General features: G+C 40.5%; 2 protein-coding genes and 1 long non-coding RNA gene across 7 annotated transcripts; 2 read left to right on the forward strand and 1 right to left on the reverse strand.

The window, feature by feature from the left end:
* The first annotated feature begins 134 nt into the window (after positions 1-134).
* Positions 135-2,678, forward strand: LOC131307542 (protein FAR1-RELATED SEQUENCE 5-like). The gene is made up of 2 exons (XM_058334097.1): positions 135-2,459; positions 2,553-2,678. The coding sequence occupies exons 1-2, from the start codon at positions 194-196 to the stop codon at positions 2,615-2,617; spliced, it is 2,331 nt and encodes a 776-aa protein (XP_058190080.1). The 5' UTR covers positions 135-193; the 3' UTR covers positions 2,618-2,678.
* Positions 2,679-3,051: 373 nt separating this feature from the next.
* Positions 3,052-5,917, reverse strand: LOC131307549 (uncharacterized). Its single transcript, XR_009194164.1, has 2 exons — positions 5,711-5,917; positions 3,052-3,575 (listed from the first exon to the last, which is right to left on the reverse strand). It is a non-coding gene; the product is annotated as an uncharacterized LOC131307549 (long non-coding RNA).
* A 1,246-nt stretch (positions 5,918-7,163) lies between these two features.
* On the forward strand, positions 7,164-14,902 carry LOC131307554 (GRF1-interacting factor 3-like). 5 transcript variants are annotated; one of them, XM_058334117.1, is made up of 5 exons: positions 7,164-7,456; positions 8,844-8,900; positions 12,633-12,709; positions 13,596-13,692; positions 14,047-14,902. In XM_058334117.1, the coding sequence occupies exons 1-5, from the start codon at positions 7,394-7,396 to the stop codon at positions 14,500-14,502; spliced, it is 750 nt and encodes a 249-aa protein (XP_058190100.1). In that variant the 5' UTR covers positions 7,164-7,393; the 3' UTR covers positions 14,503-14,902. The 5 variants fall into 5 exon arrangements, with proteins under 5 accessions (XP_058190100.1, XP_058190127.1, XP_058190110.1 ...); XM_058334127.1 differs by having other exon boundaries at positions 7,214-7,456; positions 13,596-13,680; XM_058334154.1 differs by having other exon boundaries at positions 7,222-7,456; positions 8,800-8,900.
* Positions 14,903-17,499: the final 2,597 nt, after the last annotated feature.

Consider the following 17,499-nt stretch of genomic DNA (forward strand, 5'->3'; position numbering starts at 1 on the left):
CCTGGTCTTGATTTCTTATGTCGACATTGTCTATGTGTACTTGTTTTTTTTCTGGAAAAGGGTCTTGTTATCCAGTTGTGGTCAGTTACTTTGTTGTGATGGATTTCTTATGTCGAATAAGGTCTTGATTTCTTATGTCGACATTGCATATGGATTTCTTTACTTTTTCTTGCAGGCAAGTGAAGGGTGAACAATGGAGTTAGTGAGTTTAGATGACGTTGAAGTAGATGATATGGAGACTCCAGAAAACGTCGTGGAAGGGTTAAAAACACCGATAATTGGGATGTATTTTGAGACAATTGAAGAAGCACGAAATTACTATGAACGTTATGGTCAAGAAAATGGATTTTGGATTCGTACTCGGGCTTCAAGCAAAGGACGAAACCGATCGAATGAAGTCACCAAGGTGCTATTTGTTTGCGTAAAAGAAGGAAAGTATCTTGCGAAAAAGCAGCAAGAGAGTGTTGTGGAGGAGAATGATAAGACAGACGAAGAGGAGAAAGCGATACCAAAGAAAAGAGATAGACGTTGTTCAACCGTTAAATGTGAATGCAAGGCTCATTTGCGAATTATGCATGACAAATGGAATTGCAAATGGAAAGTAACAAGTTTCGATGAAAATCACAACCACCAACTAGTGACTCCATGTAAGAGAACCAAAATGAAGTCAAATCGGAACATGCCCAAAGCAGTTAAGGATTTGACTGAGGTATTTCATGAAGAAAATATAGGAATTTCGAAAGTTCCTTCAATTTTTGGTGGTGAGTACATGGGCTTTGATAATAGGGATTGCTACAATCACTTGAGGAATGTGAGGCATAGAGACCTAGATTGCGGGGATGCACAGTCAGTTCTTGACTACTTTAGGAACAAACAAGCGCATAATCCTCAATTTTTTTATGCGATTCAATGTGATGAAAGTGGGAGGGCAGTTAATTTTTTTTGGGTGGATTCTCGATCTCGCATGGCATACCATTATTTTGGAGATGTGGTTACATTTGACACAACATATCGGACAAATAAGTATGATATGCCTTTCGCACCATTTACAGGAGTAAACCATCACATGCAGTCGATACAGTATGGATGTGCACTTTTACAAGACGAGACAGAGGTGACGTTTGAATGGTTGTTTCGGGCATGGCTTGACGCTATGGGAGGACGTCCTCCAACTTCTATCATCACTGACCAAGACTTGGGAATGAAAGGAGCTATTGCCAAAGTCTTTCCCAACACCCGTCATCGTTTATGTCTTTGGCATATCAAGAAGAAATTTGTTGAAAAGTTGTCACAAGTGTACTACAAGAGATCGAAATTCAAGAAGGATATGAAAAAATGTATTAAGGAGACATACAAGAAAGAGGATTTTGAAGAGAGATGGAGGTTATTGATGAAGGAAAATGGGTTAGAAAGCAACGAATGGCTTCAAGGGTTGTTTGATATTCGTGAATCATGGGTACCCGTTTATAATCGTGGTACATTCTTTGCCGGTATGAATACTACTGGACGTAGTGAGGGCATCAACTCATTTTTTGATGGTTTTGTAACTCACACTTCAAATCTCAAAGAATTTGTGGTAAAGTATGAGAAAGCCTTGAAGAGGATTGTGAAAAGGGAAAATGATGAAGATTTTGAGTCCGAACACAAGTTTCGGATTGTTAATGACCATGAATTTTTGTTGAAGCATGTGGCAAAAGTGTATACTAGAAACGCCTTCAACAAGTTCAAGGATGAATGGAGTAAAGTCTTTCACTACAAAATTGAAAATGAAAGAAATGCCAATGGTTTTCAATCTTTCGTAGTGAAGTCAAAAGATGATGAACTTGAAAAGTTTGAGGTGACATTGGATTCGCAAACCTATGAGTGTAAGTGTGAATGCCAACAATTTGAGTTTGTTGGGATATTGTGTGCGCACATTTTGAAAGTGTTTGTCCGACTAGACATTGATGAAATACCGGAACACTTTATTCTTCCACGATGGAGGCAAAGGGCCAACAAATTTAGGATAATTGATTCCCAAGGATTGGTGCATGACGACGGCAAAGAAGAATCTGAGGCGTTAAGGCTTAGCCATATGTGTCAAGAAGCTACAAAATTGGCTTGTTTGGCCGCCTCATCAAATGAGGCATACACAATTTTTATTGAAGGTATGAATGATTTATTCAAGAAGATCCAAGAAGTTTCTAAGGTGTCTCCAATTGAAATTTCTGCTGAAAAAGATAACGAGAAATTTACCGAGCCGTCGCCGTCTCAGATATTGCTTTTGGATCCGAACATCTCAATTTGCAAGGGTAGGAAAAAGGATGTCAAGGGCAAAGCCACTACTACACAGTGTGAAAGATTGAAAAGCGGTATTGAGGTGTCATTAAATAAGAAGAAAAGAAAGTGTCACATGTGCTTTCAATTTGGACATGATAAGAGAACTTGTCCTTCAAATCCAATGAGTAAAACTAACAAAGGTAACTCAATTACTAATCATATTCTTCTTGTTGACACATAGATGTTCTTATTTACTAATCTTATTTTTTTTAATTGTCAATTTTATTCAATAGACTTTGAAGAGGATGCTGAAGGCTCAGATAGTGACCAAGAGGACGTCTCAAATTGCTCTAAATGATCTTGAAGTACTTTGGCTTTTGGCTTTGTTTTGTAATGATCTATTCTTAGGTTAAGTGAAAGTTCCACAATTGGGATCAGTTTTTGAGATGGAATTGAATGTAAGAAAGATTGTAATGAAAGTTCTTTCTATGCTTTGTTAAGTGAAAGATTGTATGGATCAGGTTAAGTGAAAGTTCTTTCTATGCTTTGTTTTGTAATGATCTAGTGTCCTTGTGTCGTGTCCTTGTGTCCAAATGATCTAGTTATTAGTGTCCTTGTGTCGTGTCCGTTCACAAAGGTACGTTTTGGAAAAATTTCAGCAGAGTATCCCCTGTTTTTGGACCTAGCCCGACGTCTCGCGTCTCAATCAATACAACAAAATAACAACAGAAACCACATCAGCAAAAATCTGGATTCACAAACACCATTGGAACAGTAACAGCCAAACAGGAATTCAAAAGGGGCATCTATATATTTCACCCATTCATTACTAATGGTAGCATGACATTACTAATGCTAGCATCACCTTACAGTCCACAAAAAAAGAGAAGAAACCATACTATTGATACATGGCTTCAGAAAAGAGAAAAAACTTCCAATAAACTTCCATTACATAGCTCTAACATAGATACAATTGAGATAATTCATTTTCTGTTGATCTCGAATCTGTTACATCCAAGAGTACATTACAACCAGATGGATTGAGATAATTCATTTTTGAAGAGTTGATGAGCAAAATTGAATTCACGAACACCATTGGAACAGTAACAGCCTCTTTGATTTTTTTTAATCTGAACAGCTTCTTTGCTTGCTGCAGTAACTTCACCTTCTCTTTACTATTTCTTGGCCGTAGTCATGTCCGCTTGAACTTCTCCTACGTCAACCAGTCATCGCGACACTTTCCAACAACTCAGCTAGTTTGGATGGGAAAATATCAGGACATCTTGTATCTCCACCATCAAGGTCAGTTTCAACTTCTGCATAAGTCAAACCAGATAAATGGTTTATACACGCTATAATTGTTATACTGAAACTCAAATGGGTTATAGAAATAAAGAAGAAACAATTTGTTTCCAATAACAGCTCCTGCATGCACAAGAAACTGGTTTTCAGAAGTCCAACTACATCTGCTAGAAAATCTCATGAAGTAGAATGACAAGAAAGTTTTATCGGGAAGCCTTTGTACAACAATAATGTGGTAAGCCTCTGTATTTGTACAGACATGCTAAATAGTCAGTATTGAAGTTCTACAAGTAGACCAGGATGTACATGGAAATGAGGGTTTACTGAACCAATTTGGAGTTATTGAGCAAGAAGGTATTTTCAAGTTTTTCCCTTCTAGTTTAGAATGGCAAGAAGTCTTAAAGTTGTAAAAATAAATTTTATTGGACACTTTGGGCCAGCTTCAGTTATGGAGAATAAGTGTTCTCCTTTCATATGATAAAAAATTCATGACAACAGATGTAGATGACCGCTTCAAACAACTACATAACTTGAGTAGTAAGTGACCAGGCATCAGCTGCCAATGGAACAAAGATGGCAATGCAAGATGCCATTGGACTGGAAAACGACAAAGAAAAGTACGAGGGTACCATCAGCAGATGATTTTATTGAGAAGCAAGTCATGTAAAGAGCATACAGCAGGTCACCAAGTCCATTGTCCATGTTTTTTTTTTTTGCTCAATAGATACAGTAAATCAAATCAAATCGGGCATCCATCCTTGGAAGAGGAGACAGAACTCAGAAGCCACAATGGAGGGGTGAACTCTCAAGTACAAAAACCCAAAACCTCAAAGAGAATTAAGCTATATTCTGTGTTCATTGTGTTTAGTTTGTTTCTGGACAAATTGGTGTTGGTGCCTAACTCATCATGCACAACATAGTTGTGTTTTCTCTCCTCCGCTGTCTTTGGAATTGACGACCTTATCCTCCAGTTTGTTTCCCTTAATTTTTTCTCGGTCATGGGGAGTTCCAGAATCATGGCACGTGCTTAGGCCGGATAACACTTGCTATCGCGCACAATCAGTGGCTGGCCTTTCAGTAAGCTCTCAATGAACCCTTTTGTTGATTCTTTCCAAAAGGATTCCCACTATACCAACTGGAAAAAATCAATTCAAAAATATTTTTAATTTAGTACCAACTCTGACGCCAACCCTAATTATTAGAAGGAAGTTAAAATTTCCATGAATCCGTGTATATAAAATCCTAAGACCACTTTTGTTTTTATGGGCAAAAACAAGATTTCATTATCCTAAGAGCACTTTTAGGACTGGCGCTTCTAGTTGGCCATGTGAACTGCACCATGTTGTTGACACCGAAACAGAAGCAAAACACAACCCAAAATGATCAAACAAGATAGGTAACAATATCCCTTTAAAGCTCTTACCATAAGCCTCTGTAAAGTGGGATGAACGATGAACATAACAAAATGTAGCATGTAAAACTCCATCAACACAAAAATTTGTCATATAGAGAGAGGCCTGACTGGTTTTTACTATCTTTCAGTCACACAGTCCAAACGTTAATTTGTCATATAGAGAGAGCCCTTTGACAATAACAAGCCACAACAGCTAAGCTACAAATAAAAATAGGACAGTTGGATCCTCTCCTCCTGACCTATGGCTATGGAGTTGTCCCAATTACTCTATTATGTGGTGGTTGGAGCTGGCAATGTAATGGTAAAGAAAAACCCACCGACACAAAATGCCAGGAGGATATATAACGTGATTGTTATATATGTAGAAACTAAAATGATTTAATTACTATCCAATTTGTTCAAAAAAAAAAAAAACTATCCAATGGGTCAACATAAACAAATATTCATCGAAAATTAATACAGAGGTAGAATGTCAGAAGGGTTTCCTGCCCCCTTTCTCATTACCCAGCTTTCTTGTACAATTGATTTTTACAATCAACTCATCTAATTTAGCCAATCAAACTGACCACAGAAAATTCCCAATTTCATATTGCATGACAAACACTAATTTTTGGGGGTCCCCAAATTTTGGAACCCTAAGATGGACAATCTAGGGCTCATCAATGTGAGAGAGAGAGAGAGAGAGAGAGAGAGAGAGAGAGAGAGAGAGAGAGAGAGAGAGAGAGAGACCGAGACCTTGGCAATGGAGCTTCGGGTGGGCGATTCAATTTTTGCAAGTTTACCGTGCTTCGACCTTCCCTTCCAGTAGTACGCCACAGAAAGAGGGACAGCGGCGGCGGCGGCGCGGTGGAGAGTCGTCAGCGGCTGGGCTCGTCGGTCGGAGTGGAGGGAGATGGAGAGGTCGGGCAGCGGGGGGTGGGTTTTTCAGACGTGAGAAACAAAGTGTGCAAAAGGTGGAGACAGAGCGTGCGAGAGGTGGTGGGTCGTCGGCGATTGGGGCTCGTCGATCGGAGCTCGTCGGTCGGAGGGGAGGGAGGTGGAGGGCTGGGTATCGTTCTGGAGAAGCAGAACGGGAAGTGAAGGCAGAAGAAGGGAAGTCGATGGTTTTTAGGGGTGGAGTGGATTTAATCTCAGCCCTTGAAATGGAGGGCTGAGATGGGGTGTTTATTTGGGTGTTTTATTTGGGTGTCTACGGAACCGGCCCCTATATATATATATATATATATATATATATATATATATATATATATATATATATTTGTAAATCAATTTTCCTTTTCCTTTTCTATCTTTTTCGAATATGGGGCCCTTGTTGTCTCTAAGGACAACATGGTTCTTGTCCCCATTGTCCCCATTCGAGCTGTCCATGCTCGGCAACGAACGGCTCAAATTTTACCTCGACAATGCACAAATGAACAACTAAGATCTGTTCATTTGAGCATCTAACATGATATATTATATTTCGATCCACATGACAATCTATAGGCATAAATTCTTCATAAAACTTTACCAAATGATCAATTTAAATTATAGTTTTAAGCTCGAGACAAAACCTAATACAGTCCCCTAGCCTTGAAATATTATTCTCTTGAAGCACCGACTTCTCTACCACGCATTTGTATGGTGAAGAAGGCTCCTGAGCATCACGTGTGAAAAAGACCTCTAATCATTGCTCTAGGAGCACTGAATAATCACTCTCCTGAGACCTCGACCGGGTAAATTTCACTGATACCACCCTGAGATTTTCTTTAATAGATATACGTTTATATATGAGAAATAACTATTCAATGCTCAATTTTACGGACACCCAATTAACAACTTGACTTATTTTAACAAATTTATCTTTTTTATAATAAAATGAATAATAAAAAGAACTCGATTCTCAATTTTTTTGACACACAAAAAAATATTTTTGTTGTTTCTCACAACAACGATTCTTTAGATGAGTAAAAAAAATAAAGAATTATTAATAAATTTTATCTTTGTTGATAAAAACAGCTTTTTCAATGGGTAAAAAAAATTCATTTTGATTCAAAATAAATGAGAGTTAATATTTTTTTATCAGTCTTTACAATTGTCGATTTAGAATATCGACAAAACACATGTAGAAATCAGGAAAGAGTTTCATTGTTATTTCTCATATCATATATGAAGGGGTATCCGTTATTAAGAAAAACCTTAGGGGTATCAGTGAAATTGACCGTAAAAAGTCTTGTGCAGGACCAGCCGCACCGCAGTACACCAACTCTCTCTCTCTCTCTCTCTCTCTCTCTCTCTCTCTCTCTCTCTTCCGGTTCCTGTTCATCTTTTGATAATCCGGGTTTACTGTCCGTTAAATTGATTGGATTTGGGCTCCTTGTTAATACGAGAAATTTCTTGTGGGGTTTAGGGTTAGGGTTTTTGTACAATAGCCCAGAAATGCAGCAACCACCGCAGATGCTTCCTTCGTTCCCCCCTCTCACCACCGACCAGATTCAAAAGGTTCGATTTTTATTACTCCTTGTCGTCTTTTTCTTGCAAAAATAAAAGTAGTTTGCTTTTGTCGAAACCCTATATGTAGATGTACTTATCTTCTGTTTATTTGGAGTTTTTGCGTTAGACTGTCCAATTTGATAAGCAAATAGCTGAACAGGAAAGTGATTTATTGTTTGTAGAAACTAGAAAGAGTATATTGATGATTTCACTTTTTGGGCATTTGGTATATACCAAATTTGTCGCACGTTAGAGGCCCAACTCTATGAAGATGTTCCGAGTGTACTTTGGAAAATTATTTCCTGCGTGAGCTATAAACCGGCCATGAATGTAGAACAAATCAAGTTGTACAATCACATCAAGAGTGATGTAATTATTGTTCTTGTCCGTGCACACACACATATTGAGAGAGAGAGAGAGAGAGAGAGGGAGAGAGAGAGAGAGAGAGAGTTTAGAAGTGGGATAATGTGAGCCGATTAGCATTTCACGATGAAATTTCAACTCTCTATCTCCCTTCTCTTTTGGGCAAAGGGAGGGATGAACTATTCATGGTACTCTATTTTCATCGATGTTGAGAGAGATGCCACTTGTCTTAGGGATCTCTTCAAGACATTCTTTGTACCAATGGCCAGGCAAAGATGAAGTTGACACAAATGCTCCTTGGCTCATGGTATAAACATTATAAATTCTTTGGTGTTCCTTTACTTTTTTCTGTTTTCACCATGAAATCTCACAGTCCCCATCGTCTTGAGGGAACTATATAGATCACACCGTAAACTGCTCACGAAAAGCAAAACCCCGTGCATTGAAAATATTTTGGTCCTGCCAAGTGCCAACGATAAAGCGGACGCCTTGGTTCTTGTTTATGAGTTAAGGGAAGAAGACTCTTGTGGAGGTGAATTCGCAACCTTCTGGAGATGGAAGCAGGAGGCGTCTTATAGGAGAGATTCACTCCTCTCAAAACCTTGACAAGTTTCATTGCTTTTGTTTTACACACCTTTCATTGAACTGGAGGATTATCCTCCAAACACACAACAGGTTGTTCATGGAGAATCAACCTGCAAGGAAGTTTGTATAATTTGTACTGGGGGATTGCCACTGATATATCGGTGAAGTTGTCCTTCGAGAATCATCCTGCAAAAGGTGTTGTTCTCTTTTAATAGGTTAACCACGAAGGGTTTCAAGAGATATTGCTTTGCAACTATACTGGTAAGGGATTGCCTTTCCATCTAGAGTATGAGGCCCTTCATGTTATGTCACCTTATTGATGCATTACATGTTGACCTGGGCCTTTTCATAGTGGTCTTTGCAAACATTTGATCTTTAAGAAACTCAAGTGCTATCTTGGTCAGTGGACATTCCCAAATTGAGTGTTGGCAATTACTTTCTGATGCAGCAACCACAACAGATGCTTCCTTCGTTTCCCCCTCTCACCACCGACCAGATTCAAAAGGTTTGATTTTTATTACTCTTTTGTCGTCGTCTTCTTCTTACACAAATATAGTATTTCCTTTACTCGAAATCCTATATGTGCATGCACTTATCTTCTGTTTATTTGGAGTACTGAGTTATGACTGTTGTTTACACTGTCTTGTTTGATGAGCAAATAGCTGAACAGGGAAGTGATTTATAATTGTAGAAACTAGAAAGTAGATTGATGCTTTCACTTTTTTGGGCATTTAGTATACCCAGTTTGATAGATGTAACAACGGTTGTACATCTGAGGTTCAACTCTTTGAGGATGTTCCGACCGTATTTTGGAAAATTATATCCACTGTGAGCATATAAACCAGCCATGAATGTAGAAGAAGAAAAGATGTACACACATTTTGAGAGAGAGGGAGAGGGAGGGTGTGCTTGTGTGTGTGTGTTTAGAAATTAGAAGTGGGATATTGTGAGCAGTTTTAGCATTACACGATGAAATTTAAACTCTGTCTCCCTTCTCTTTTGGTTAAAGGGAGAGACCAACTATTTATGGTACTCCATTTTCTTGAATGCCAAGCAATAATTGTGTAGAGATGACACGTGTATTAGGGGTCGCTTCAAGAGATTCTTTGTACCAATGCCCAGGCAAAGATGAAAATGACAAATATGCCTCCTTGGCTCATGGTATAGACATTATAAATGCTTTGGTGTTACTTCACTTTTCACCATGAACATCATGGTCCCCGTTGTCTCGAGGGGACTATATAGATCACACCATAAACAGCTCACTAAAAGCAAAAGTCTGCGCATTGAAAACATTTCGGTTGATAAAGTGGACGCCTTGGTCCTTGTGTTTGAGTTAAGAGAAGAAGACTCTGGAGATGGAAGCAGGAGGCTCTTGGAGGAAAGACTCGCTCCTCTCAAAACCTTGACAAGGTTCCTTGCTTTTGTTTTATGGCACAATTTTTTTTTTTAACAGGAGGATCATCCTAAAAACACACAACAGGTTGTTCATGGAGAATCAACCTACATGAAATTGTTTATGTTTGTACGAGGGGATTGCCACTGAGATATTGATGAAGGTGTCCTTAGAGAATCATCTTGCAAAAGGTGGTGGTGTTCTCTTTTAGTAGGTTAACCACAAAGGGTTTCAAGAGATATTGCCTTGCGAAACTATGCTGGAATTGATCGCCTTTCGATCTAGAGTATGAGGCCCTACACATTATGTTGCCGCATTGAGGCATTACATGTTGGCCTGGGCCTTTTCATAATGGTCTTTGCAAATATTTCATGTTTGAGAAACTCATGTGCTATGTTGATTGGTGAACAGTACCAAATTGAGTGTTGGCAATTAGATTTTTATGCTGACAATGTGCCCCCATCCTTTTGCAACAGCTTCTATAATTTCCCATGTGTGATGAATGTTATTTCAGATCTTCTTCCCCAAATATGGATAGTGTTCTCAGAGGTGTCAAACAGGTCGTGTTGTGCCAGACCGGCCCATTTAGCTTCTTGGCAACCGTGCTTCGTGTCATGCCGGCTCGTTTACTTAATCGTGTTGTGCCTTTGGTCTTTGCCAATATTTCATGTTTGAGAAACTCATGTGCTATGTTAATTGGTGGACAGAACCAAATTGAGTGTTGGCAATTAGATTTTTATGCTGACAATGTGCCCCCATCCTTTTGCAACAGCTTCTATAACTTCCCATGTGCGATGAATGTTATTTCAGATCTTCTTCCCCAAATATGGATAGTGTTCTCAGAGGTGTCAAACAGGTCTTGCTGTGCCGGCCCGGCCCATTTAGCTTCTTGGCTACCGTGCTTCGTGTCATGCCGGCTCGTTTACTTAATCGTGGTGTGCCTTTTTTAATCGTGTCGTGCCGGCTCATCTCCAACTGAGCTTCGTCGGGAAAAAAATTCTGTAACAACTTACTATTTGTTGTGTCATGCCCCATGCCCGGCCCGTCTCCAACCGTACTCGTGCCCGGCCAGTCTACAACCGTGCCCGTGCCTTGCTGTGACATTTAAACGTGTCATGCCCATGCCAGCCCGGCCGGTTTGACACCTCTATCTCTTCATTTTTCCCCTTGGAGAATATGAAAGCTTCTTGTATTATACTGAGCTCTTTGATGATTGATTTTAGGTTTTCCGGGGGATGAAGATTGAAAGGATGGATGGGTTAAGAGTGGAAACTATATTCAAAGTAATACAGATTCAATATTCTAGACCTTGTAAGATTTAATCAGGGTAGCTTGCCAGAGAGTGAGCATGTTTGACACATGTTGTCAAGGAGAGGGACTAGAGTAGAATGGTCCATCTGTCATCTCATTAGCCTGACACTTAGAACCAGGTTTGATCCCATTGGGGAGTATATGGTGATGTATGAATGGTCCATATGTCATCTCATTAGCCTGACACTTAGAACCAAACCCATTGGAGCTGATGGTTTCTAGAGCTCCTGCAGTTGGCATTGCAGTGACATTTCTATCGATGTTTGACATAGGAGAATCAGAGGCATGAACCCTTCACTTGAACTATCTTATGATAACTCTTCTGTAGGGGTTAGGTTCACATGTGAATGTAGGTGTCTTGTCTTGTATACAATGTGAAAAAAAATCCAACACTGGTGTGGAAGACTGCAGGGTATCTTAAACACAACCTTGGGGGTAAAATTCTTTAAATTGCAGTAACGACTGTCAAGAAGTCTCCTTGACTAACAATATGAAGACGATGAAATATGTTGATTCATTGTATCAGCAGTCCATTTCTGGTGTAGAACAAGTGGGTGTGGATTCTTGATCTCCTTTTTAATTCATGCCCTCCTGTGAAGATCCATGTTGCCCACAATTATGCAGCAGGAAATTGTAGTCCTTGGTTTGCTACAATTCATGAGCTGACTTTTGTTTCTGGCATCTATTACAGAGCTTTGTGCTGGATTTCTTTCCCTCTTTTCTAAAGGGTGGGGACTTGTCTCATATCATATGTCCTCTACAAAGCACCGACACTTCTAGAGGTCGAAGAATCGCAGTGTCAGGACACGGAGACACGGCGGGACACCTCGGAGATACGCACGGGACACGCCACGTGGCGTGTCCCATATTTTAATATTAAATTGAGGGGGACACGGCGGGGACACCGATGGGGACACGACAGGGGCCAAACTGCAATTTTTTTAAAAAATTTGGGGGCCAAACTGTCATTTTCGAAAAATTGGGGGTAAAATTGTAAATTTTTAAAAATTTGGGGCCAAATTATAATTTTTAAAAATTTCTGGGTGTTAAACTATAATTATTTATTTATATATATATATAAATAAATATACACGTGGCGTGTCTCCTGCCGTGTCCGTGTCCCCATTTTTTTAGAATTCCCGTGTCCCAGTGTCGGTTTCGGTGTCCGTGTCGGTGCATCATAGTATGTCCTAGAGGGATGGATGTTCAAATTGTTTTCCCTACTTTAACATAGTTGGTTGATCTCTAACTTCTTCTTCTTCTTCTTCTTCTTCTTCTGCTGCTTTCTTTATGTAAGGTCTAATTTCCGTATAAAGAAGGTAAACCATGAAGCTTAAAACGTAACCAAAGCAGCCATCAGTATGCTGGCAAGCGATGCAAAGCTAGCCTAGAAAGAAAATACTTGCAAGTGTAAAACATGAGGCTTGAAAATAAAAGGGACAACTTAAGTGCTTTTATTGCTACTATGTTACATATTGTGGAGTGGTTTATATGCTGATAGCCTATTTCTTAAATGAATTTTTGATGCAGTATCTTGAAGAGAACAAGAAATTGATTTTGGCAATTTTGGAGAACCAAAACCTTGGAAAGCTTGCCGAATGCGCCCAGTAAGTCTGTGTGTGTGTGTGTGTGTGTGTGTTGTGTGAGAGTGAGAGTGAGTGAGCACGTTTGCCATTCAAAAAGAGAGAGGTTGCGTTTGTGGAATTTGTATGTTTGTGAGATTGGGCGAGCTGGTGGGTGTGAGAGAGTGTATGGTGTTCATGTCTTGTGCGCTTGAACACTTTGTTTCAGTTAATGTAAGATATTTTCTGAATAGGAACCAGTTCATTTTGTCACAGCAATTTGTTGCTGCACCAGTGTCATATGCACAGAGGTCCGGAAGTGTTGAATTTGCTTCTGCTTGCAGTGTTGCATCTTATTTGATGAGTAGTTGCTAATAAAAAAAGAAAGCTATGAGTTAATGAGTGATGCACGCAACAATTCAACCTGAGATCTAAATTGCCTGTTGGCTTGTAATGTTCCATTTAACTGGTATAGTTCTGTAGTGACTAGAAGATAGTGGCTGCGATAGCATAATGTTTGGGTATTGAGAATCAGTTCTGATCATGTTGTATTTGAGAGGATGAATGTTTTAAAGTGGGTTCTTTTTGGTTCCAAGTCCACTATTGTATCTGATCCTTTTCTGTGTATTCTTATTGTTCTAGTTGCCGACATGCCATCTTTACCAATCCCGAATGATACAGATCGGGCCAAGTTAATCTACTAGTAACTAGAGATCCGTGAGTAAAGAAAGAACAAATTTCGTGGGATATAAAAATGCAGATCATGTTTTCTAGTGTTGTGAAGAATCCTATTTATTGGTGCCCAAGGCATGTGTGCGCCACCTTGTCTTAATCATGCATTTGTGTGACGATAAATGAACTAACAAGATTTAGATGAGTTTCCTTCTATATGTGGGCTTGACATTCATGAGATACACTGTGGATGATACAGGTACCAGGCTCAACTTCAAAAGAATTTGATGTATTTAGCTGCAATTGCTGATGCCCAGCCACAGGCACCGACAATGCCTGCCCAGGTTCCTCCCCAGGTTTTATAAGTACCCAACCTCCATTTTCCATTAGAAAAAATAATTTGAACTTCTCAAATCATGATGAAGGAGAATTTTAATATTAGTGCAATCATAATAGGTGGGTTTCACTGTATGTTTAATTATGGAGTGTTTGGGATTAAGTTTGTGGTTGAATTGATGAAGTAGGTTAGGCATTTAGGATCTCAATGTTCATAACACACAATCTTTAGCAATTATGGTGTTCGTTATTTTTTTTATTTGTTCAAGGGTGGTCATAGGACTATTAAATCCAATTGTTCCAAAGTATAACCTGTTTCTGTTCCATCTACTTGGAAGTCTTCATGCTTATGTGTGTCTATTGGTCCTTTTCAGATGGCTCCACATCCTGCAATGCAAGCAGGAGGGTTTTATATGCCGCACCCGCAAGCAGCAGCTATGGGTCAGCAATCAGGGTTATTTCCCCAGAGGCCTCCGTTGCAATTCAATAGCCCACACCAATTGCAAGAACACCTGCAGCAACAGCAACAGCACCAGCACCAGCAGCAGCAGCAGCAGCTACACCAACACCACCAGCAAGCCATGCAAGGGCAAATGGGTATGAGATCCGGAGGAGCCAACAATGGCATGCACCCACCGCACGCTGAGGCCGCTCATGGGGGTGTTAGCGGTGGAGTACCGCCACCGAGTGATGCACGTGGAGGAAGCAAGCAAGATGCCTCTGAAGCTAGGACACCTGGCACTCGTGGCCCAGGGAGCTCAGGTGCTGGGCATGGTGGTGGTGGTGATGGAGACTTATCCCACACAAAGGGTACAGATGAGGCCAAGTGACACAGTGCCGGGACTGGGTCCCCTTGTGACTGTCGATAGTAGGTATCTCCTAACAAAAGAATGGTATTTGTTGGTGGGCTTGTTACCTTGAACAAGAAATAGACTTCTTGTTTCTCCTTAGTTTCCCAGAACAGTTAGGTTTGTTGTGTTACATGTCCTTGCAATCAGAATGAAGAGACTTAGCGAATACAGGTTTTTAGATGAGGGATTGAAAGTTACCAGCTTGTCCGCATCTTTATGTAATGGCTTCCGATGATGCTGGGTGCTGAGAGGTGACTCCACCCATTTGTAGTGTTAGTTATGGTCTAAATATGTCCTAGATTGATGTTATGATTGCTCAGTTACCGTTATGCTTTGATATTGTGCAAATGGAACTAAGTGAACGGTTTTATTTTGAAAAGGCTGATCTTTTCACAGCGGTGACAACAATAGAGCTCAGGGCTGATCTTTTCGCAGCGGTGACAAGACTTGAGCTCATTGGTCACGGCTGCCAAAAAATCTCAAATTATTTCAAAGGTCGCGAGGTTTGTAACGACCCAATAATAGAGCCTTATTATGATGTTTCGGCCTCAAGGCCCTCAACTCAAAAGCCTAAAACTCCAACAACCGCCGCGGCTTTTCTTAGGAAGAACGAAAAGTCGACTCACTCATGACTAGATTATCTGTCTTGGTAGGTATTTAAGATCGCTGTGGATATAGATTTCAAATCTTAGTTTCAAATTCTATTGCAGATAATAGATTTTGGCTTTTTTAGTACGAGCAGATAATTATGATTATTGTAGTTGTGTTTACACCTGTTTTTGGCACACAGTCCTGAGCAAGTGTTGGAAGGTTATTTAATTATTTTTAATTAAATTGGGCCAAAAAATAGAGATGTATTGGAACAAAATTATTGGGCCAAACTCATGTTGACTGGGCCTAATTAATTTTAGTTTGATTTGGGTTTGAGTTTGAAAGCTTTGGGCCTATGTGCAAAAAGAATTCGGATTGGCCCGTGACTTATTTAAACTTGGTAAATATTTTGTGGGCTAATCATGTTAATAAGCCATTTAGATTAATTAAATGGCCCGCTACCCAAATGGTCCATGAAAAGTGGAGGGAAAGAAAGATGTCTGGCGAAAAGCCATTTGACCAAGTCAAATGACTGGAGGTTTTTGCTACCCACGAAAGGAGGAGGAAAAATAGGCCCATTATCCCATCAATTGCCCATGATTAAATAAACACATGGGTAATTGTTATTTATCTTTAATAACTACGCATAACCCCACTAAATATGTTAGTGGATAGTTACTCGGGACACGTGGCAACATCTGAGGCCTACTCGAGACACATGTCAGCTCGTGGTGAAGGCGGAAAATTTGGCCCAGATCTGGACCAGTGCACTATTTGCCCATGATCTTTCGTAACTTCCAATAACTACCCATTATCCCATGATCTCATGAAGGGGAGGTTACAAAGGACACATGGCGCCACGAGAGGAGGACAACAAGATCCTTGCATGTAGAAAATTCGAAGACTCTTGGCCTATAAATACTAGAAGACAAGAAGAAAAAAGGGTACACATACCAATCAAGCTCAACGCTTAAAAAACCAAAGCCTTCCCAGCGAAGCAATTATCTCACTTTTCTCATCGTCACTCAATTACTTCTCCAAGTAGTTCGAGTTTTCTATCTCTCTTGCACCCCAACTTTATTATTACGACATAATAAAGTTATTCATATCTCTCTTGTATCCCCGACCTTATTATTACGATATAATAAAGTCATTCTACGTTGCTACTTCTTTTCTTACACGGTTAGGAAATTATTAAGTCCTTGCTCGTAAAGGCAAAATCACGAACCAACACTGCAATCCAGCCCTTAGGTTTGCAGCACTATCGCCCTCACGGTTAAGAAGTCAGAAAAGAGACGCTCAGCCCTTTACGTTAGACACGACAAGTCTTGGTACGCCCGCTCAATCCTTGAGCTATTTCGGAGCCGAACATCTTTTTGGCTCGCCCGGTGGGACCCTAATCGTCTAAGGGTTTTATCATGGTCAGGAAGCCGCAGCAACAACCGGATCCACCCATCCCGGATCCACCACAGAGTCCTGAGGGAGTGGCAGTCGACGTGCCATTACTCGAGGAAGCTGGTCCTCAGATTAGCGCTCAAGATCTTAGCGACGCTACCGACAGCGTCAAAAATTATATGTTAATGGCAGGACGTGAGATCTCCCACAAAGTTACGCAGTCAATCTCGCAATCGTTCACTCAGTCCTTGGAACCTCTGACCATAGCAGTCAACAAAATGGTTGCTACGCTTACAGAGAGGCTACTGCTCGCTCCTCAGCAGTAGGGTTTTCCACAGTTTGGTGTCTTTGGCAACGGTCAAAACCAAGCTGGCTTATTAGGGGTTCCTCCCCCTCCTCAAACATTTTACCATGCCACTTTGTCTAATAGCCCTGCACTCGGGGGGCAAAAAAAGAAGGGAGTCGTGATTGGAGGAGCTTCGACTCCTCCGAATAACGATCAAAGGTTTATTTTGGTCGAGGACCAGAACAAGCTTGACAAGTCTGACAAGACAGACAGAAGGCCTTTGCAAGAAGGCCAGGGCTCTAGAAAGGACAAATGAGTTACACGTACTCCACAAAGCTCTGATACTCGGGGGGCAAGTCCAGCCCAGAACCAGCAGGCACAAGAGGCGCACCCACAGCTGCCTCCTGAACCAGACCTAGTCATGGGAAGGGATCAAGTCTTAAACCTGCTCCAGGAGCAGTTAGGACCTGGTTTCAAACCTATGGGAAGGCCAATGTATAGGAAGCCTTATACCGAGGAGGTGGACAATACACCTTGCCCAAAGGGTTATAGAGTCCAAGAATTTCAGACCTTCAATGGTGAGAGCATGCAGTCAACGGTGGAGCACATTGCCAGGTTTCAAGTTCAATGTGGAGAGGCTGGAACCATTGATGCACTGAAGTTGAGGCTTTTTCCCTATTCTCTTACTGGGACAGCCTTCACTT

Source organism: Rhododendron vialii, chromosome 1a (assembly GCF_030253575.1).
Source record: "Rhododendron vialii isolate Sample 1 chromosome 1a, ASM3025357v1".
NCBI classification, from domain to species: domain Eukaryota; kingdom Viridiplantae; phylum Streptophyta; class Magnoliopsida; order Ericales; family Ericaceae; genus Rhododendron; species Rhododendron vialii.

Excerpts from the sequence above, each read along its gene's own strand:
- LOC131307542 (XM_058334097.1), top strand. The coding sequence starts at position 194 with ATGGAGTTAGTGAGTTTAGATGACGTTGAAGTAGATGATATGGAGACT. Across the intron at positions 2,460-2,552 it reads AATGAGTAAAACTAACAAAG|ACTTTGAAGAGGATGCTGAA; the intron begins GTAACTCAATTA and ends TTTATTCAATAG.
- LOC131307554 (XM_058334117.1), top strand. The coding sequence starts at position 7,394 with ATGCAGCAACCACCGCAGATGCTTCCTTCGTTCCCCCCTCTCACCACC. Across the intron at positions 8,901-12,632 it reads CCACCGACCAGATTCAAAAG|TATCTTGAAGAGAACAAGAA; the intron begins GTTTGATTTTTA and ends TTTTTGATGCAG. Across the intron at positions 12,710-13,595 it reads AAGCTTGCCGAATGCGCCCA|GTACCAGGCTCAACTTCAAA; the intron begins GTAAGTCTGTGT and ends TGGATGATACAG.